Source organism: Morchella sextelata (assembly GCF_020137385.1).
Source record: "Morchella sextelata strain SCLS chromosome Unknown scls_19, whole genome shotgun sequence".
Lineage (NCBI taxonomy): Eukaryota > Fungi > Ascomycota > Pezizomycetes > Pezizales > Morchellaceae > Morchella > Morchella sextelata.
Window position 1 is genome coordinate 333,667 of NW_025408634.1, and position 22,979 is coordinate 356,645.

Genomic DNA, 22,979 nt, shown 5'->3' on the forward strand with positions numbered 1-22,979 from the left:
TACAAGTGTGCGAAAACACTCACGGCACCTCGCAGCTTCGCAAACTCCGAGGGGGATACGTTTTATCATATTACTTTAATTCTCTATACGTACATGCAAGTTCATTTTCCGTACCATCCACCCTAGTGCAGCCGCTCATAAATACCGCACATCACAGAAAGAGAGAGAGAAAGAAAGCGTTTTATAGGAGATATATCACACGACGAGCAACATCAAGCATTAGTACTAAATATAAGAGCACAATAAAAAAGAGTAATTTCGTCACCACGATCACAGTACATCCAAGTACGTAACTCAGAGATATCGATATCGATTTTAGATACAACCGTACGTCGAGACCTGAATATAGAAGTAGGCAAGATCAAGATATAAAAAAGGTATCACAAGAACAGCACAAAAACGGAGCGGAACACAGAATAAGCATAGCAAAAATAAAAAAGAAGGCCCCGGATATAAATCAAGCAAACAAAAACCAGGAACAACGCAAAGCGAAGATATAAAAAAAACTCCCCTCCCAAAAATACAAAACACAAGAAAAGAAAAGCAAAAAGGAGTTTAGACGAAATAATTAAGTTTTACAATAGAAGATAAAATAAGAAAAGAACAGCGCCCCGCCGCTTTTAATTCCCAGCCCAGCCCAGCCCAGCACCACCCCCAACCCACTACCATGGTATCAAATCAAAAGATCAAAATATAAAAAACGAAGACTGGGGCAAAAAGCAACAAAAAAGATAAGCCAACAATATTTCAAATACCGAGAAGAGAAATAAATAAATAAAAACCCAAGAAAATAACCCCCCGCAACCCGAATTTTTGTCAACCTGCAAAAAAAAAAAAGCACAAAAGAAAATAAAGATCCGAAAGAAGAAGCAACTATAGGGAGAAAAGAAGGCAAGAAAGAAAAAAGACAAAGATAGAAAGAACAAAAAGGAATAAAAATCCATATGCACCCGCAGCACCCATCCTATATACTCCCAGTTGCGTTAAACTATCCACACGACGTTTCGCTTGTATTATTTCTAAAACGTTCCATCTTCCTCATGTTCCGTACACTCCGGTACACTTGTGATACTATCCGTGCTTCCTCTTGTTTTTAACGGCGCGACCGAGTCAGACGCTCCTCTCATCCTCACGCCAACCCCTGGCCCTCTTCCGCCCGCACTGATAGTCCTCATGCCCGCCCCAGCACCATCAACGCTCGCGCTCTTGATACTTCTATTATTGGGCCTTATGCCCGTTTCCGCAAAGTCTCGCTTCAGCGCAGCGTTTCTCAGCGCCGTGACCATCTTTTCTTTATCATCCAATCGGGCCCTCAGCTCTGCGATCTCTTCGTCCTTCTCCCTCAGTAGAATATCCCATCGACCCTCCGGTACAAGCTCGCACGAGCCGAAAAGACTCGGTGGCTTCTGCGGCGGGCCAAAAATCATGCTTGCCCGACTATTTGAGCTACGGCGCGCTTGGAGGAGACGTTTTTCCAGGGTCGCGATATAACGATTCTTGTCTGCAACATCTGACTGCAGAGCACGAACCTGTGCGCCAAGCGATGCGTTACCGTCACCATATTCGCCTGTTGAGTCATCGGTCGCCGTATCTGAAGTGGGGCATCCGTTGATCGCTGTCGATATCGAGATTGTTGAACCTGTTGAGAAGGGTCGGCCACCGGGCGGGTGCAAGTTGGACATTGAGGAGCGGAAAGACAAGGCGGACATATGGCCTGGGTTGGGGAGCAACGAATTACGAGCCGAGTTGACGCCCGATGATTTTGAGGAGAGAATGAGGCGGTTCAGGTGCTCGATGCGCTCTTTTAGCGCCGTCCGGGCGAGTTGGATCTCGAGTAGCTGCTCAGAGTGCTGCAGGTACCGTTCGCATCAGCGCTACATTCCAACATGCAAGGGGGGCTTGCAAATGAAGCAAAGAGGCACAACACAACAGAAACAAAATATAACTCACCCTCTCGATCTCCTTCTCCTCTCTCTCGACCAAGTCCTTCTGATCCGTCCCCTCCTTTTTCTTTTGGTCGTCTAGCTGCTGCCTCAGCTCCAGAATTTCCATCCGATACCTCTCCAGCAGTACTCTACTACCGGCATCCCCTACACCGCCCAGGATACTCTCATCGCCCTTTTTCGCATGCGAAACGATGTTGTTCCGTGCTCTCGCTGCAAATTTCAGCGTATTCATCGTTTCACCAGTATGCGTGGCGTTAAGAGCCGACATGTTGGCCGGTGGTATCGCGATAGTACATAAGATGGATACGAGCGAGTTACCAGACAATGCAGGTTGCAGCAGACGAGTCAGTTTAGAGTCACGATACGGAAGATGGTTCCCATCTTTGTCCTTTCCATTTCCCTCCTTGTCGACACTAGACAGTCTTGCGATGACTGTTCCGAGCGTAAGGAGAGACCTGTTGATATGTGAACCCTCTTGTCTTCGCTCCTTATTCTCCGCAGCTCTTTCGGACCCAGCCAAATCGATCAAACTTAGCGTTGATACTCTCACCCCTCCGGTGATTCCTGCCCGTCGATTATCCACCATTGTTCCACCGCCAGCTGTAGTGCCGGGGATGCGGTCTCTTGACTCAACAACGATCTGCACAACCGCGTGGGACCGTGAACTTCGCGCATTGAACTGCGTGCTGCCTGTTCGCCGTGCCAAGTCTCCCCGTGCGATGACACGCAGTAGCTGTGTCGGACTCTGGACGATCTCCTCCTTAAGCGGGGTTGCGTATACCCCGCGTTTTGCGTCTTCTCGCAATTTGATCTCCTCGCCCTTAATCTGCTGATCCAAGGGCACGAACCCGGCACCTCCCGGTTGCGAGGCCAGCAAGTCATGAATGCGCTCGTTGTAAATTTCCAGATAACTTACCCTCAGCAAGAACTCCCTCGCGGGTGTTTCTCGAATGAAAGCAAAGATATCTGTGATGGCTAGCGGGATGACACCAGGGCTGCTCGTTATTCCCTGCATACTGAATGTTTTCCCCGTTCCCGTCATTCCGTACGCAAACACTGTTCCATGATATCCCTCCATCACCCTGCGTACCAGTCGTTTCGCAGAATGTTCATATACCCGGGTATTGTTCTGCTCCGGCCCAAACACGTTGTCAAACTCGTATATCCCACCGTCCTTCCCCCCGTACCCAACCTTCCCCGAACGCCCATCTACAATCCATTCCGGATTGGGCCCTCCTCCTCCAGAGTCGGGTGCGTCGGGTCTTATCCTCACAGAGACGATAACATTCCCCTTCTGCTCCTTCTCGCTAGGATCGCCTGACGACCCCCGCAGCTCGTCGCCAGAGCTCGGTGAGGCCTCTATTGTTGTCGCACTTGTAGAGTAGCTCCCTTGGGCGCTACTACTCCGAGAGTGCGGGGGACTTAAATACCCGCCGTTACCCCCACCTGTTATAGTCGTCCCCGCACCTCCGAACCCCGCACCCGGATTACCCGCGATACTCTTCCTATTACTCGGCGACCTCTCGAGGCCCTTACTCAAGGGACTTGTCGGCGTTAATAGTGATTCCGAGAACCCTGATCCCGAATTTGGAAAGCTCGATCTCCCTGCACTTTTCGGGGGCTGTGGAAACGACGCAATACTGACTACTCTTCGGGGGCCCTGGGGCGTGCTTGGGATCGGTAATGACGGTGTTGTCGGTCGGCCACCGTTGGGGACGATCGAGAGGCCGCTTGGTTTTCGTGGTGTTTGTGGGAGGAGCGATACTTTTCGGAGGGAGGTGACTGAGGCTCGCGGGTTAAGTGTTTGTGAGAGGGCTGGGAGACCGGACGCTGGTGTTGGTCCGCCGTAGGAGGCCCGTGGGGGCCGTGGTAATGTTGTGGTTGTCATGGTCATGGTGTGAAAGGGAAAATCTATCTATCTATCGTTTCGCAAAGAAAGAAAAAGCGTGAGTCAGTAAACGACACCGGGTTTGGGAAGGAGCGAGTGGGTAAACACGTCGTCGTGGGTGGGGATGCAGACTGGCAGGGCAGGGCAGGGCGGTAGAAACTTCTTTCTTGCAAAGCTCTCCAGGGTGGGTAGTAGGTACCTATTGAATGCAGTAGCAATAAACAAACAACAACCGGTAGAAAAGAAATCTAACACTCTTGTGCACTTTTTCCGGGCATAAGATCAGATCCTTCTTATTCTTATTTCTTTCGTTCGTTTAAACGTTTTCGTTTTTGCTTTTTGGTTCCTTTCGTTCAAGAATGACTGAGGCGTCGTAGGCAAGTAAAAATGGGGCCGCAAAACGAGTGAACGGCTTCCAGAAAGTAATAGTATCACCACCGTCAAAAAGAAGGGGTCTCTAAAAGAAAAAAGAAGGGAATAAAAAGAAAAAGTGGAGCCACCAGTGGTCGCCGCGGAGGATAGGTGGGTGAGTGGTGGTGAGTAGGGATGTGCCAGTAGTGAGTGACGTTGCTAAGAGAAAGGGAGAACTATCGGGCGATAATTCTTTTTGCAGGAGGAGTCGAGGATGATGCAGGTAGGTTGAGATGCGAGGGATGGATGGGACGGACGACAGACAGACGGGGAGATCGAAAGTCAACGGTTCTGCAAGGCAAGTAAGGGTCACCTAGACAACAACTGCAAGAGACAAGTCAGTCAGCACTGTAAATGCACATGTATGCAACTATGTATCGCTTGAAGCTCAACCGTCCAGCTTTGGGGTGCTATGGCAGAGCAATGAATTTTTTAAAATTTGGTATCGACCCGACCTTCGGTCAATATAACTGGAAGACGGGGATATACCTTGCTCTTGAGTACTAGGTAGGGGGGGTGGACCAATTTAGAGATTTGGACTTGATGTTGGTTCTGTTTCTATCTAAAGTAGATATCGTACAGACAAAAGCAGTATGTAGTGCACGAGAAATGTCGAGCGGGCAGAGCGGCAGGGTATCAAACAAATTTACACCAATCGTGGAACGTACGGGAAGCAAGTGGGTGTTTGTGATCTACCACCGACGGCAAGATAGAGTATGGGGGAACTGCCGAGTGTGTAGCTTGGATAACGGCCTGCGAGTGATCAGAGTGAGGGGAAGACGATGATGATGATGGTGGTGATGATGATTGCAGTGGTGATAGACGCTGCTGATTGTTCCGCACAGGCGAATACTGAAAAGACAGCGGGGAAGGGATGTGGAAGGGTGGAGAGGTGGAGGTAGGTGTGTGGAGCGAAATGTAGGTATGTAGTAGACTCCGAGCAAGCAAATCAATCAAGCTTGGAGACTTTCAGATGGGGGGTGGGAGGGCTTTGACCACACAGCGAGTCTCTCTCCTTGGACCCTTCTCACTCACTCGCTACCACTGGAAACGGGAAACGGTGATGAGCGGGCACGGTGGAGAAACAAAGGTCTAGAAGGTAAGTGGAGACGAGACGAGATGAAGGGCCTATCAAGATCAGATCAAGAAGATAAAAAAACACAGCACTCGCTCGTTCGTGATCTAGACGAAGAGCGCACGATGAAGATAAAAAGATAAAGGCGAGTGCTGATCATGACATTGATACTGATGTGTCCTCCTGTTTTTGTTTACCTATCATTCATCGTCTATCTATTTACCCTCATGCTGTTTCCTGTTTTTTTTTTTTTTTTTTTGCCCCCCTCCAGCAGCTGCAGCGCAATTCGCAATGTTCCTCACCAACCAAAACATCTCTCCTCCAATCCAATCCAATCCTGTCCTATCCAATGGCGATAGCGACCTCATCATCTTCCCCCATCCCATGCACACCGCCCCCCCCCCTTTCTCGTGAGAAGTTCATTCGACGAGCCCCCCCAAAAGCAATTATAAATTTATATCGATTTCTTCAGTCTTGACCATTTCGCTCTTCCCCCACCCTCTTTGGGCAGCTTACCCCTTCACGCGGGTCAACAAATCCAACCACACCCCAGCCAGCTATTCCCCTTCCGCTGCTAGCGCCGCCTCGGTTGTGCGGGCTGCCAGTCAGGGTCCGCTCCAGCGCTCCAACGCTCCAGGGAACAGGGCGAAAGGGATACCGAGCAATGCGGTGCCACCCATCCATCCATCCATCACCTTCCCCCCATCCCCTTTTTCTTGTGCTCCATATGCTGGGGTGTGATCCAGGTACCGGAGCTCTACCCATCTAGTATGTACTTCTACCTCATCACGCTCGCGGTCGATGCACGATGAGCTTCTTTGTGCACCTGAGGCAAACTCCCGTCTTCTGCATATGTACTCGTAATTTTTTGACGTTTCCGGACTGAACTGGGTCTGCATATGGGCGAAAATCGTGCATAAGAATCATATTTTGGTGGCATGCAGACCCAGTCCAGTCCGGAAACGCCAAAAAATTACGAGTAGGTACGATCTACCTCCCTACATACATGCCTAGAGTTCTACATTTGTACCTACATCAGACCCACGACTTCTCCCAGTGGCATGGGGTCTTTAGAAGCAGAGACGAGAAAAGAAAAGCCACCTTCCTTCGCTTCAGCACTTCGCACACTTCTTCGGCTGCCCTGATCTCAATTAGGACATTCGCACGTGCCAAGCCAAGAACCGTCCGTGCGGGAACCTGTGCGCCCTCCATACAGGCTCTCAATTTCAATTTCGGTGAGAAGAGTTGGGTGCGGCGTAGTTAGACATGTTGGACCTTTTTGCTTTTTTGCATGTAGGTACCGCAGTATTTGCGATTGCGTACCTGCAGTAGGGACTGTGGTACTTCAGAGGAGAGTAGTGTACCTACAGACTTTGGAATGAACCTAGGGTTTGGTGGTTTTGGTAGAGAGTAGCTTGCGCAATTAGTACCCACCAGGCCAGGAATTGATAAGTAATCCATCAATTCACAACCATCCAGCTCAATGATTGGGCAATTAGTTAGATGTAACTACGCAGAAGAGTGGCGATGTCGGTGGCAGTAGTGTAACAATCTTCCGCGTATCGTGGATGGGCGTGATGCCGTATGTACGATTCATGGCTAAAGTAAAGTAATCCACATGCTTCTCAGTATGTACATACTCCTCTTCTCGCAGGAACCTACAGCTGGTGGCTTAAGGGTGCATGAGGATCCAACATTGGTACGCTAGGGAGCGCGGATGCGATATTGGATGATCGTTTCCCCCTCATCCTTATTTGTGACATCTCCCTTCTCCTCTTCCAAGTGACATAACAGGTACTTCTCATTACGATGTTTCCTCTCCAGATCTCTCCTTCGATCTTACTCACTTATTCTCCATAAAACCCGTTTTGTTTGACGAACGCAACTGACCACACAAATTGCGTAAAATCGCAATTAAACACCCGTCCCGAAACACTCAAAACCGCCACTTTTTCCACACAACCTCCACCACCGTTCTTTTTTCTCTGTCTACTTAAACGGGTCCACCACCCGGGTTATAAAGGTAGTTTTTCTGCCTTAATTTTCCGCTTGCCAGGTATACACATGTTTGTAGAAACAGTTGAAAGGCTAGTCTCAGAATGTAAGACAACGCCGGTAACTAATTTGATCGGCGAATTAACGTTGTATGTCACGCTCTCTTTACAGGGCAGTGCTCGGGGTCGTGTCCGGTCCTGTCAATGTCGGGATGTGAATAAGGTACCCCACGGCGTTTCAGGCGGGGGATCAAAGGGATGAGTTGACTTCTCGGAAGGCATTTACCGGTTCATAGTTTTGCGGGCGGTGTGGTGCGGCGTGGCGTGTTATCGTGTGCCGTAGATACCTAATTGAAGCGGCAATGGCGATCTTGGGTAAGATATGAAAGACTTTGTACATATATGTACCACATATCTCTATCTATTTGTGGGTTAGCTACGGCAGTTAATAAATTTCTTGATCAGGGGAATATTTAGTTACGATGAGGGATGTGGGAGATCTTACACCAGCTCCTGGGTAAATTGATGGTCGGGCATGTGTTCAGATTCGTGATCTTATATTTATTTATTCATATGTACTTTTATTTCTGTACCACGCACCCAGGGGTCTGGGAATCGAAAGAAACGAGCCGACTGGTTTCCAAGGCGATTTCCGCTCTCGTCATTGATTCATGGAGAATCACTCGAGATCTGCACGACCAGAAAACCTTCTAACCGGGTCCGTTTCTGACAGCGCAAACAAAAGTTCCTTCATGCAGCAATAAACTTTGACATGAGCATATGCCCACCCACATCTGTTTATGTATTTATCGGGATAGTTTTCCATGGGGGTTTAACCGTGAAAGGGTATATCATGTTTCATACGTACCTATTGAGACTGATCGTAAGACGTCCGAGACCTGATACCACTTATTCTACCAGCAACCATATTTAAGATCAGCATTTTTGCAACTTATTCCCACTGCATTCGAACAAAACAAGTCCTGATACCAATGTTGCAGCTGTATATGTATATGATTTGCCCGAATTAACTCCCTTGCAGGTTTTTAGCCATCTTGTCTTCGAATGTTAAGTTCTGCCAGGTCACGAGACAATGCCCAGACCAAATTCTGAGACATCTACACTGAATCATTGTTTATGGTGAACTCAAAGGTTTACAGGTCATGTGCTCGGGTTCTAGAATGTGATATTTTAGTTCCTCGCAGCGGTGAATCCCGGGATGCGGTCTAGTATTAGCTGTCCGCAAAGCCAGTCTGATCTCCAGAATCACCATGATCATGTTTTGGTGACAGGGTGAAACACATCACGGAGAATAGAAGGCTTGTCTTGATTAGAGTACAGGCCGATGATAGACAGGGTTTGATGATGAGAGAAAGAGACCAAAAAAGACTCTGAAAGAGACTCAGAGGATGTGTAGAAGTTGTAGTGGTTACGAATTGACGTCGCGTAAGTTGCAATATAAACCAAGAGCATGCCGCGCATGCGCAGTGATCAACTTCATGACGGCATGGTTTTTGCTGATTGAAATAATTGTTAATGTACGTACATTTAAACACCAATCCAGAGTTGGAGAGTGTAATAATTTCTTTAGACAATACTTACATATAATTATAAGCTGATTTCTTTGTAATAAAGTCATTCTTCTTGACAAAAAACTATTCTTTGTGACAAAAGCCATTCTTCAGGGCAATAAATTCATTCTTTAGGTCATTCTACGGTTTTGTGTCTAATTGATTCCTGGTTTCGCACGACCGCGTAAGCCTCTGGCCTGCTATCACGTCACGTAATACCTATGATAGCTCCAGAACGTTACTCTTAGACCCGGTCTTCTGGGACAGGACGGAGACGGGTCGGGGACGCTCTTGGCACCAGATATACGGTCAAAAACGTTCCCCGTGCCCTACCAAAAGACCCAGCATCCCCGTCCCGTCCCAGCGGGCCAAGTTTAAGGGTTCCGGAGGAACACAAGTAATTGTCACAGGTAAGCAGTCAAGTTCCCGTAACTTTATTTAGAAATCTACCGAGCCCTATTCCGCCGTCCACAACTTCCACGCATGTTCCATCCAATCCCATCAATTGATTTACCTTGGCTACTCTTTGACAACATCGAAAACGAATTCCTCTAATTGCTCATGCAGAGATCTAGATGCAGACTGATCACCCTTTCTTCCGCGGCCTACATATTATTGTGGTCAGTGCGACATCATGATGGGGGGTATAATGAACTGGGCGGTTTACAGATGTTGGATTAACGTTGATAGTTCTCACTCAACCGTCGGTACTACCACTCGAACGGGTAGATATACTCCTGTGTAAGGCAAGGATATCATGTTGTCCGACGAACTGGGCCGGGCTTCTATCACTTCTGGATTATATGATCACTCGGCAAGAAATGCAACCATTGAGCGGTTGCACAACTCCCGCGGTGATATCCAACGACAAATTGGCCGAGATCAAGACTGATAGAAGGAAGCAAACGGTAGTGACTAGTCTGAATAGCTGAGTTAAAGGAAGAAAAAATACTGATCCCTTTAAATAGCTTCCCCCTGAACCTCAATTGTTTGTCCAGCCCACAATCCGTTATCAGCTCGACGTCGTCTACACCGGCTGCCTCCCGGCTTGTCTACCGCATATTTCCTCAGTCTCCATATCTGTTCGATGATCATAGCATAAGTAAAATAAGGAGGATGGTCGAAGGCCTTTTGATCTTATACGTCAGCGGTCAATGTGAGAGGGGTGGACATACCACGACCGTTAGATACACCCATTAAGGCCATTGAACTGGAATCTCCGACATTTCTTTTGATTGGAGGTTTACCGAAGGTCTTATCAAAGCCTGATTTGCAGTTTAATTATCGACTAGTCCGACTAAATACTTTTATGTGGGATAGACTCTATTTCCTTTGTCCTTTCACTTTCACTTATTCCCTATCTTCATGTAACTATTTACATGCTCCGGCAGAGAGAAATGGCACGAAGCTTGAGTTAATTAATTCGACTACAGAAATAGATCTCTGCCAGGTTTGAGTATATTAGGGCACCACCACCCCAACTAATTAATTAGAGTATATTACTACCCCATAGCCGAGCTACTTTCGGAGACGGAGGTACAAACCAGATAGGTAAAACTCAAAAATATCGGGATATAAAAAAACAGATTGAACTTTTTTCCATCAGCAAAAGTAATTCCGTTGCGGGGAATTGAACCCCGATCTAGTCGGTGAGAGCGACTGATGCTAACCATTACACCACAACGGATTATGTTTCGAGTTCAAAAAAGGCTGTTGAGAATCCTTGTCCTGAGGATTACAAATTTATGGTTTTTTAGGCTATCACGTTTTGAGTATGGCGCACCGAAATGACATGGCAACCAGTTCGAGTGAGAACTCATGATTTAATCCCAGAAAAACTGCGCAGCAAAAGACTTCTAGTGGTATCTGATCGCGGCAGCACAAAGCTATGGCGCCATTTTGGTAGCTCCTCAGATGGGAAGTGCACTTGGTGGGCCCAGACTGGTACCAAATGAACACACAGTATGCCACCTCATGATCTTCGAAGCATCAAAACCTTTTCAATTTTTGGGATAATTTCTGAGTTTATCAGATAAAGGTTATTATGATCGCTCATATAATGCGGTGTTTCGGGCTGTGTGTTGGCTGTGGTGGCGTTGTAAGGAAACAAAAAGTTTTATGAATGTTAAGGCCGGGAAATTATTGGTAGGTATAGGTAGGCGTTGAGAATCCATTCTATGAAAAAGTCAAGACCTTCGCAGTACTTGACCACACTGCAGCAAGACCCTCGGACGCTCCCCAGCCCATATGGAGAGCTCGTAAAGTTTCTACGATTGTTCACATCCCTTAACTACTACTAAAACTGTATTGGCACATTTTGCCACATATAAATCTCCGAAAAAGATATGAATTAATCAATCAATCAACCAATCTCCGAAAAAGATTAAAGAAAATAATCAACTATGACCTTGACCGAGTGATGTCCCATGACCGGATATCAGGGTTTAGTGTGCACTATAACTATAGCCCTTGGGAGCCCCCGAGGAAAGGGCAAATAGTGTTCTCAAGAACCTCCGCCCTCTTGGACTACTGTCCTAGTATATATGTCATCGAAGACATATCCTCGATCATGCGGTAAGGACATAAGCCCGCTCGTCCTCGTGGACGACATTAAATCATTATCCTCCAGGGGTTGAGTACACCGTGAAGCCGGGGGTTGAAATCAGGATAGACGTAAATACGGTACATGTATTAAAATCGCGAAGGACGTCTAAATTCTTAAATCTGATGTAGCTTTCCCCAGATAAGGTCCGCGGGTAATGGCGATCTGGTCACACACACTGCCGTATATACGGCATGCGTGACTGTCAGCTACGTATACGTATACTACAAATGCGGACTCATGGCGAGGAATACATGTAGGTGGCGTGGTAGTCTGTCCTCAATCAATTGTGTCCTATAAAGCTAGAAACTCTAGCAGTCCTGTCAATACAACATCGTCTCTCTTCTCGTCCGATAGTTTGGTCTTGTTACGGCCACTGAAACACACAGTACTGCCTTGTAACAACACCTGTCTGGATATATACAGGTATCTCAGCACGGTGGTATCTCCCGAATCATGGGGAACCACCCCCGATTTTGTGCTACTTGTATCCTCCAGAACACTCATCATCTACATGGCATTGTATCCATAGGTGATAATTCCCAGGGGGAGGAAGCGTACATAACTCCGCCGAGCCTACCCTACAGTGGCTTTCCGGGGACAGATTCACCAACCTTGGGAGTACGCACACAGATCAATACATGTATTTCAAAGCTGACTGTGATGTTTGCTAGAAACCAGGGCAGCGATTCTCCACCCTTCATCCTCTCTTCTGTTCGCATCAAACAGATGATTCTTATCGAAACCTACTAAGATTTACGTATTACATTCATATCCTACCCGAACCCCTCGCAACGCCGTGCCCGAAACTCAGATACCGAACCAGAACTGATGGCCACGCCATCCACAAAACGGAACTCTACCACGCAACTCCACTCCAGTCAAACTCGCCATCCACGTTTTTCCATCTCTTCTCCACCACCGCCCTCTCCCAGCCCATGATCACCGCTAGCAGCCTACAAGTTGTGCTGGCCACATCACACACCGTTGCCGCCTCCGGTCTGGCCGCCATCTCCCCCAAGATCTTCAAATCTTTCAGGTAAGCCCTCCCCAACTGTATCTTCTGCTCCGGATCCAACTCCCAGAAATCATCCGCTACAAACCCTCTCATATCTTGCGACACCTCCAGCTCGCCGAGCCATGTCTCTGCCGCTACCTCTCCTTGTGCTGGGTTATAATCTACAAACTCAGCAGACTCATACATGTGGACATCATCAGACGCATACACGATATCGCCATGCCGCTTGCCGCGCATCTCCAATGCGGCTTCCACATACTTCTTCGGCGGCACGAATCCGTCATCTGTCTTTACGTACTCCCACGCTAGTGCTTTTTTATCGCCTCTTCTGATGTGCACACTCACCACGGGGCCAATAAGCTTCTTTTTGCGGATCTCCACGAAATCTTGGTCCTCTGGAAGAAGACCTAGTCGGAACAGCGCCTCATAGCCCTCGCGGACGAAATCAAAGATCTTGGACTGGCGCAGCACTCCCATTTGGCGCGCATCTTCAAACTCATCGTTGAAGCTGTGGCCGAAGATGTAGGTGTGTGTGGAGGCGGCGACTACGAGGTGCTTTGCTGAATGCGGGCACGGAAGCATCCAGTGCGGCGGTGGAGGCGCGCATTTGTGCCGTGGCATCTGCAGGAAGAAGGAAGTATATGCGCCCCATGCCCTACGCTTCAATGTCAGAATCTGAGCAGATGGCAAAAGATGAGGAGGGGAGGACATACCAGTCACGGTCGTTGACAAAGAAGCTCCTCCCCTCCTTCTTTGCAAGCCCGTATGCGCTCCACAGCCCCATCAGAGCGACTCCAAATCCTGCATTCTTCGACTCAAGCATGTATGTCAAGCTCGCATCACAGACCTCCATCCCCTTCTCCACCGCCACTTTTTCCCCGCTCTTTGCAGGATCAACGAACTTCTCATCGAACGAGTAATACCCTCGATGGACATGTCCTGCAACGTCATGGACCGACCTACATATATCCCTATAAACCCTCGGTCTCAACGGCTCCTGAATCCCCTTCGGAATCCTTATTGTCCACTTCCCCTTTCCGCCGGGGACCAGTGTCGCATTCACATCCTTCACACTCTCGAAATCAACCACCGGAACCACCGCCGGCGTCGGGTCCAAAATCTCCGGCACGATCACTATCAAGCCCCATACTACCAGCGACAGGAGTGCGCTCAGCAGTATAACCCGCCCGCGCGTGAGCCATGTGCGCTTCTTCAGGAACAGCCGCGCAGGCTCCGAGTCCTCCGTGTAGCGCGGCAGGAACGGCTCTTCTTCGGCGTGCGGGCGGAAGCGCGGCGTGAGCACCGGTGGGAGGGAGGACGAGGAGGACATGTTGTGTATGTAGTTAGTTGGAACCAGATCCGGCTGGGTTATTGTAGTATTGTGATTCTTGGAAAAAGGACGGTTAGGTGGAAAAAAGTGGACGAGTGAACTAACACCTCCCTAGAGGTCCGGTGAGGTAAGTGAGTGAATGGTGCATCTTCTGTGTCGGGCTGGAACAGGGGTTGAAACGCGTAATGGTCAGCCCTAACCCTGCGGACTCGGATGCAAGTGATGCAAGTGATCCCTGATGGAAATCAGACGGCTGTCTGAATAGCGCCCGCGCTTGGCGTGCTTGTTTACGCTTTTTTGATCATGGGCTGCTCTGTGGAAGTCTGAGAGTATGGATTCGCAGTATATCCACATCAAATACTCAGGGAATCATATATATCGAATACCTTTCTTAAATTACAGTACACATGTGCCTATCTCTATAAAGTACTCGTAACCTACACCTCCTGATTAAAGATGTACATAGACAAATTTAATTTATAGATGTAGAAATAACACCAAATTCGGTAGACCTATAGCTATAAAATCACTGTGGTTGTGTTGCAATATGTTTATTTGCGTCACAGGAAATCACTCACCTTTGCCAAGCTCCCGGCCATGGCCTCATGTTTTAGTCTCCACTTCGCTTTATATTAGCGCACAGCTAGCTAGTGCATAGTGACAACAATTTATGTGCTGTCAGTACTAACTCTTACATAGGGAATAGAGCCTTTGCGTAAAGCCTCTATTATGTCCAAAATCAATCACTATAGCCTGGTGGGAAACTGTAGTGTTCACTTATTTTTAAGAGACACAAGGAGGATCTCTTTTCCAGGCACAGCTTATAGGGGGGACTCAAGAGGTAATTCAAAGGGATTGATGTTCTATTACGGAGCTGGGGGGTGAAAGTCTATCTAAGTACTTATATAAAGATGACACGTCTAGTTTTGTAGGCCAGACTGTGAGCACCGTTATTAAGACCACCTTGTATAGCTGTTTTAGGAGATCAGATGCATGGAGATGTCACTCTCTCGTCAAAAACTTTATATAAAAGCGTGGTATCCGTTCCATAGTGCGAGAGGGCTTGGGGGCGGTGCTGTCAACACTATTCACGCCAATTAGGCACTGCGTCTCATTGGCCCTGACAGACATAGAGTCGCGTTAAAGGTGAGGTTCTCCAATGTAAGAATTAAAGTGGTGTGTGCAGGGTTGTCAAAGTCGCCCTCTACTCATATCTAGAGTGCCACTGACAGAACTCAATCTTTCACGCCTCGACTATTGTCACAAGAAATACACTTGACTGAGTGCCAAGTTAGTGGTAATGTGGTATGCGACCACGGTCATAGGACTCAAGAAGGTGTCATATTTGAAAATCCTGCACAATACTACTCTTCACTCGTAGTTACAAATCTGGCGTCTTCTCTGCCGTTGTAAAAGATATTGAGAATTATCTGTTCTTAGATCATGACCACTCTAGACACTCCCATCTCCTCTAACATCGTAAAGTTCTTGAGAATTATGTCCTTTGATCATGACCACTCTAGACACCATCCTCTTCATCTTTCGCGCCATATTGCCGCAAAATCTCCGTGATTGCCTGGTGAGTAGAGAGAAAAAGTGGTGTTGCGCCATTACTTCGAAGCCTGGCATTCACATCTGCCCCCGCTTGCAGCAGCAGCTCCACGACGCCCGGCTGCTTCCAGACCACGGCGGAGTGCAGGGGGGTGGTGTTATTCCAATCACAGGGCGGAGCACAGATATCGGCGCCTGCGCCCAGAAGTAGCCTTATGAGTGATAAATCTGTGTCCCTCTCTATCGCGCATAACAGCGGTGTTTTGTTGAAGAGGTAGCGGTTGACTTGTGCTCCGTTCTCCAGAAGGATGCTGACTATGTCGTAAAGCTCCTGTTCTGACGCTTTCCGCGCCCTTTTGTCCCAAGAGCGCACATTGTCATCGATGTACGAATAGAATTTCCTTTTATCGTCATGGATGGTGGTTATTGCAGCATGTAGTGGTGTGTTCCACCATGTGCCATACGCATTAACATCAGCCCCGTGTTTAATGAGAGCTCTGACAATAGATATATGTCCGCAATGCGCTGCGAGATGCAGCGCTGTCACGGTCCCGGTCTCGAGGTTAGATGAGCTGGACGTGCCCTCTCTGGGGATATTAGGATCTGCACCAGACTTCAACAGGAGGTTCACAATCTCTAGATCCCCACGCAAGGCTGAATGGTGGAGGGCCGTCCAATGGGGGTCTTTCTCCCCTCTCTCGTTAGGTTTTGCGCCGGCCTTGAGTAGACGGAGGACTAGCCGATAGTAGCCGTTTGCTGTGGCCCAGGAGAGCTGTGTTAGACTCCCGATGTTCATGTTGGCGAGGAGGAGCTCGAGGACTGGGGATAGCAAGGATTGGAAGAAATGATTGGTTTGGAGGAGGGAGTTGATGTCACCTGCTATGAGGTGCTGAGAAATCTTGAGGAGGATCTCGTTGGGGAGGATCTCGAGACCATGATGCTTAGGGCTGTTGTCCATTACTCCAGGTCCGGTATGAGCCATTGGTGTGTAGAGGCTGATGAGGGGTAGTGTGGCAGACAGCCAAGCTATGTGGGGTACTCTTAGGAATCTTTGTCTTGCTTGTCAAAAGCTTCTGGTCTGAACGTAGATCTGACTTGGTGACTGTTTCTGGATAGAAGATTTATTGATTTCTATATTTCCCTTTCTCTCTCGTTTGTTCAATTGCTCCCCGCGGTCGAGCTTTCTTCTCGGCTTTTACCCCTCTGCTAGCTGAACTACTCGCCTTGACGTCGTGAGCTTTCCTTGCCGTGAGCTATAGCTAGCTTACTACTACAGGAAACGATGTTGAGAGGTGCGTGCTTTGTAGATGTTAAAATTAGATTAGTGACTTAATCACAGACGGAGCGATATGTCCTGAGTGTGGTTTGCAGTTTGTGATCGCGGAGGAAGGGTCAAAAGCTTGGGGCGTGTGTGTGACAAACGTACAGGGAGCTCAACACGTATGCTTCCAGGGTTAGGTCTATTGACAAATGCGATGTATATTGTATAAATTCGAACTATATTGATATTACTACAATATAAAACGATAACGCGGGAAGTTGTTTTGTAAAGATGCTCACTGACCTAAAATTCTAAATCCAACTCTATAGATCTACACTGGAGCCCTCAGCGTCTAATGGAGCTCGGGCAGTGAGGTCTAAATAGTCTAAAATTAATTCGTGAAAAACATTTTCATTTGTATCTTCAATTTTTGACCACCTCTGCTTTCGCGTTGAAGAGCTTTTGGGCCTGATAAATTATAATTAAGATAAACTCGTGCTCATGCAGCTCAGGAGGTTTCTCATTGAGGAGGTAAATCATGAGTGTTTCTGGCGCTCTCATTAATTGCAGGCCAGTTCTCGGCAATGTATCTCTTGTAGAGTCTGTACTTAATCGAGCGGTACCTAACAAACGATGGGTCCCTGCATATGTACATATAGTATATTTGTAGCTACAGCCAGAATCGTGATACTGGATTGAATCTATAACTACAGTCTCGGAAATGAGGGTAAAATTGCTACCGTGGGGCTGCGGTATTGAGTCAAGAATACTGGTTTAAACCAGCATCGTAAGTAGAATACCATATCGATACCGTATCAATACCGTATTCTTACAGCATCACTAGCATATTGACTGGAATACGGTAGTGAATTTCTACCCCTTTCCGGTACTGTAGATATATGGATCTAAGCAAAAAAGACAAAATTTCGATTCAACACCAACGGTACATACCACCCACCAAAGCTGCGCCAAGTACATGTAGTGCACCTATGCCGCTATGCGCAAGATACATGTAATCCGTAACGGCTAGGCAAAAATAAGAATAGGCTTTCCAAAGCAATACATACCTGGCACCACACGGCACCTTCCTCTACACAATTCCCCCTCATAAACCCTTCAGTGTGCAGCACTCTAACCTGCCCATCCCCCATCCCTCGTCAATTCTCCTCCTCCCAGCTTCCAGCTCCCCGTCCTTCTAATTATCGCTGAGATTCATTCTCCGCAAGCCTCCCGAAGACCCTTTACCGCTGGAATAGCTATGGCGAATGATTGGGGGTGGCTTTAAAATGCCAGGTTAGTTCGACCCCTCCTTAAATACACTTTCTTATAGCCTTCATAAACTGAAATCTGACATTCTATCATCACAACAGGTAAATAGAGAAACAAATGAGATATGTAGAGCCAATGACATCGCAAAAGTGGAAGATTCAGGCCAGATAGTCTCCACTTCGGTGCCGGAACATGCAGAACGTACCAGGATGTGAAACTTGATTGATCTACATGCAATGCATACCAATGTCTCGCACCTGCCGAAACACTTCGCGGCCATTCGAACCTCATGGAACTAGTAACAGGGTTACTATAACAGCTTCACAGTAACTAGATAAGCATACAGACCTTTCCTATGCCTATCCCTACTCTTTATCCACTAAGGCGCTAAATAGGTGTGTGGATGTGGAGCATGTGCTTTTTGATGTATCCAGTCCGGACTCTGGAATTACGCCTTGTATTGTTTCCTGGCCCATGTGAGATCTGCATCTGAGGTAAAGTGTTTACTAAGTACCCATCATCAAGTCACTTATCGAATCCTGATATGGGAAGTCGTCTATAGTTGTCGAAAAGTGTTGAAAAGATGTCAGTAATGTGCATCTCGGAGAAAATTCATCAGAAAAGGAAAGGCATCACTTTGTGTCTTCCTCCCGATAGACATCATGATGCATTCACTGACGTATCAGAGTCATTGCCGTTCACTCTTACACAGACCTCTGGAACTGCTGCCTATCGGAGACGCCGTGTGCGTATTCGGGCTTTATACTGATCCAAGTATTCTAAACATTTTAAAAAATCGGAACTGCCAAATCTCAGCCTTACCAGGCCCCGAATAACAAAATAACAACAGGAATGTGAGTTTGGCCAAAGTGCACATTTATATTCATTCACTCAGGTTACTTACCAGACTAGGCGCTGACTGCTCCGGTTCATGAAATAAACGTTGATGAGATTATATAAAATCCAGCTATTTGCAAGGCACAATGGAGCTCGCGCGGGGATAGGTAGATTAGTAGTTGAACCTGAGCTCAAATATTACTCAGAAGTGCAGAAATGAGTGCGATCAGAGGTGATGATACGCTGAGATTGATCTGGGTGGCGATTCCAATTCACCTCCTGATATTCTTACAAGCTCTAATTGTCACTTTCATATCACCAACAACTAGGAATCCTTCAAAGTCATCATGTTGTTGCCTAGGGTTACCTGGTTGGATAAGACTTACCATCCTTCCAACCATTGAATCGCCACTCTTAGATATCGGAACCTTTTAAGTTTAACTTAGTCAAACACAATGCGATACGATGAAATTCATGCTCGTACGCTTAATTACAATCGATCCTTTTCATCTCCCTGGGGATATTTTAACTTCATTTGGCGTTTAAAAATGGAATTATACTTCTCCGTATGTCCGTATGCAGGTGCTGACTCGTCTATCGTGAATCGCGGCTTTCAAAGTGCGGGGTACGATCGTGGTCTAGAGCTCGAGTTTTGGTTCGTGATGCGGGAGCTCCAGAGCGATAGATCGTGTGGGGTGAGAAGATTCTGCGCCGGCGATTGCCGCACCGTGCTTAAGTATAGTTATGAAGTTACTACAACTCGACACCAACCCATTTATCCAATTCCAAATACGCCCCGACCACGAACACAAGCCACGAATCACCAGATATCACTCGTTTCCGCCGCCTCTCCTAAACCGAACCAACAACCCAACCGTGCATCTATCGCCACCTCACAACCGCTGACCACCACATATGTGGCTTTTCCCCTTATCGTTTTTCCTCTCACCTGGGCAAGAATATTCTGTCATGTTGAATCCTCTTTCCCATGATTCGCCCACCATACATGTAATAATGGAGGCGCACGTCCCCCACAACCCCCGACCCCCGGAAAAAACTTGTTCCAGAGATAGACCAGTCGGTTCTAAATTTGTCATACACGATCGTGTATCTTGGAACCCTCGCGTGCTGGGCTGGATTGGTGACACGGGGACTCTCGTAATTTCAAATTTCGCGATATGCTAGCTGTGCAGGGTTAGGGTCGGCTAGGGTGGAGGATGGACTCGGACGTTGAAATAAAGTTAGCGACTGATAGGGAATGTGGAGTGGAGGGGTTCAATCACGATAGTGGTTTAATTGTAGTGCTACTGTCGGAATTTCATATCTGGAGGGAGCTGGATATGTCTTCTCCATGAGAACGATCCATCGTTTCCAAACGCTTGGGGCATCGACTCAGGGGGGTTGAGGAGGGACTGAAGAAGGCAGGGGGGTGGAGAAGGGAGTGTGATGTGAATACGTCTCGGATCAATTCGCCGAGCCTTCATGTAAGTAGGTATCATGTAGGATAATTATCCGTGGACAGCAATTCAACCTCAACCGGTACGGACCGCACGGTACCTGTTTATCTTACATGTGTGTGTGTAGAGTATGTAGGTAGACAGCTACTACCGAACCAGGAAGGGGGAGAGAGTGGGTGTGGGTGTTTATCTTCACGGTATCTATTCTACAGTGGTAGGTTGGTAGTGGGTACTGGGGGGGTGTATGCATCCATTACGTGGGTATGTCAGGCAGCGTATCTGCAAGTCGAAAGTCTCGACCCATGGTGTTAAAATCACGGGTAAGGGATCTATTGCTTTAAGATTTAAGCGAGGCATCTCGGTATTGGAGGAGGTGTGAATGATTTACAGCGTGTAGGTGTTGGCTATGTAGAGTATTGCTCTAGCCAACTACATAGGAGCTTTAAGCTTGACGTCGGCGGTAGAGAGATATCTTACATAAGGCATTTCTGCTGTATCTCTCACTGTCGCTTCTTCTTTCCTACTTTGCCTACATATGCAGTGAGATTTTCTGAAGTTCTGTCTTTCGGAAGGCATGAGAACTCAGTTGTTGGTGTCACGAGGGAGTAGAGGCTGTGTTGACACCGAACTAAAAAGATTCGACGTCAGACCAACAGCTCACCCACCCCAGGCGGCTGGTGTGCGTACTGGGTGGTGTGGCAGCCACCAAAGCCACTGCAAAATGTTGGGTTTCTGAGGCGCCAGGCGTAAAGTAAGAAAGAAGAGGAGTAAAGGCACAACAGGGGGCTGGTGAGAAAGGTCCTAACTAAACTTGACAGAAACGGATTGGTGCGTAAATAGTTGTGTTCCACGGATTAGGAATCAGTCATCCGGAGAGGGACAATTCACCCGAATGGCCCATGACGCAGATTACCTTTTCAGGCCCAGTACCGTCATCGGAACGGACGCCGGCAGCAGACTTGACCTTATCCCGCAAGGTGCCCTGACGATTGGGCTCTTTAATTAACCGGATTGGGCGACGAGGCTGCTCAATTGGGTTGAGCTCTGTTGTACGGTGTCGTACTGGATTGTACGCCTATACATGTGCTGAGGTAATGCGCACGCTGGCTTCATTGCTTTTTTTCACTCTCAAGTGACTTCGCCACCCGACCACCCTGCTCCATTTCCCTCCTTCCCTCGAGCAGCACAGCAGCCTCCATCGCCTCATCAGCTCAACCACCACCGCCTCTTTCTTCTACTTCAGGCTCACCCTGAATTTCGTTGTTGCGACCACCCGCCGGCAATCGTCATCAACCCAACCTCGGAACCCTACCACGGTTGCTAGTGTTTCGTGAGAAAGTTGTCAAGATCTGCACGATCACGTTTGAATGAAAACACTGGGATTCGACACTAGAGAGTGTGCGTTTCGCGAACAAGAATCAGATCAGAGGAGGGAACGCCATTGAGCCAAAAAGACAAGAGTGAGTTAGCGAAAACTGGTGCGTGTGCGAGTGAGACAAATACCGTGACCGGGAGGGAGAATTAAGTGTCCATCATTTTCATCGAAAGGAACAGCCAGCAGCAGCGAGAACTGCAAGCAAGTCAGGAAAGCAAAAGGCAGGAAGCAGCAGAGCAGCGGCATCACCCATTCATACAATCCTCCCATCCAATCCGTTCAAGAGGGGAGAGAGAAATCATCCAAGCAGGAGGCAGGAAGCAAGCAAAGCAAGACAGACGCAACAGCGGCAGCAGCAGCACAAGCACAAAGATTCTCCAACATTTATCCCTCCCCCCCGCCCTTCTGAATTCGTCTATACACAATTGCCATCTCATCGACTCTATTTTACCCATCAGTCAGAAGCATAAAATAATAGCACACTTACTTACTCGTCTCGATTAAATTTTAGCCTCACTACTATTTTATTCTCCCATCCACTTCGAAACTCCTTGCTTGGTGGCTACAGTGGCATAAACATAAAAAAGAATTACAGAGAAGGGAAAGAAAAAAAAAAAGGTTGGTGCTACCCCCCCAATGAAAAAAAAATCTTTTGTCGTTGGCCGGCGGACGGGCGGCCAGGTCAGCCCCACCACAGAATGAGGCAGGCACAGCCATCGATCTGCCCCATCCACTTGTCGGAAATAGGACCAAGCAGCGAGCGTGCCAGGGCTACATGGCGGTGGCTGGCTGGATGACCCCAAACTCCCAAAGCAAGGCTGAGGAAGGCTGATGATTGTTGCGAAGCAGAACGGAGAAGCCACACTCACGAACCCAACGCTCGAACAAACTCTATTGTCAAGAACTGAATTGAACGCGAATCTTCACGCTTCCCGTATACAGTCTACTCAGGTATTATTCCCTTCTGCGCGCAGTTTTTCCACAATTAGTCGCCTCAACTTAACCCACCCCCCTCTGCACGTACCGATTGAACTGCCTTTGAACACCCCTCCACCGAGTTTCAAAGTTATCGGTCCGTCTCAAAATCTGTGGTTCTTCCATTGCTAACGGGTTCTGGTTCAGCGATCAAGCTTTTTATCGGGAGGCTATACGCGTATCCCGATCTGTAGACGCTTGTCGCCTTGTCTGCCTCTTGCTTCCACTGTTGTCGCAACAGTTACCCGTTCTCGTTGTATCTCGAGTTCTACCCAGAGGATGCACCACTTCCCGCTCCTCTACCTCTCACGATAGCATCATTCCAAAAGAAGGAAACCGAGGTCTCCTACCTCCCTCAAACGACAGCATATTTGAATTTACATAATTGAAATAAACGGACGAATTGTTACGCGCAATAC

At 47.7% G+C, this 22,979-nt stretch overlaps 3 protein-coding genes across 3 annotated transcripts; all 3 read right to left on the minus strand.

Annotated features, from left to right (window-relative positions):
* Positions 1-1,019: 1,019 nt before the first annotated feature.
* On the minus strand, positions 1,020-3,840 carry H6S33_005000 (uncharacterized protein; the record flags this gene model as incomplete). Its single annotated transcript, XM_044836709.1, has 2 exons — positions 1,020-1,850; positions 1,951-3,840. The coding sequence occupies 2 exons, from the start codon at positions 3,838-3,840 to the stop codon at positions 1,020-1,022; spliced, it is 2,721 nt and encodes a 906-aa protein (XP_044690213.1).
* An 8,506-nt stretch (positions 3,841-12,346) lies between these two features.
* On the minus strand, positions 12,347-13,835 carry H6S33_005001 (uncharacterized protein; the record flags this gene model as incomplete). Its single annotated transcript, XM_044836710.1, has 2 exons — positions 12,347-13,160; positions 13,219-13,835. The coding sequence occupies 2 exons, from the start codon at positions 13,833-13,835 to the stop codon at positions 12,347-12,349; spliced, it is 1,431 nt and encodes a 476-aa protein (XP_044690214.1).
* A 1,519-nt stretch (positions 13,836-15,354) lies between these two features.
* Positions 15,355-16,368, minus strand: H6S33_005002 (uncharacterized protein; the record flags this gene model as incomplete). The annotated part of the gene is made up of 1 exon (XM_044836711.1): positions 15,355-16,368. The coding sequence occupies one exon, from the start codon at positions 16,366-16,368 to the stop codon at positions 15,355-15,357; it is 1,014 nt and encodes a 337-aa protein (XP_044690215.1).
* Between the last annotated feature and the right edge of the window lie 6,611 nt (positions 16,369-22,979).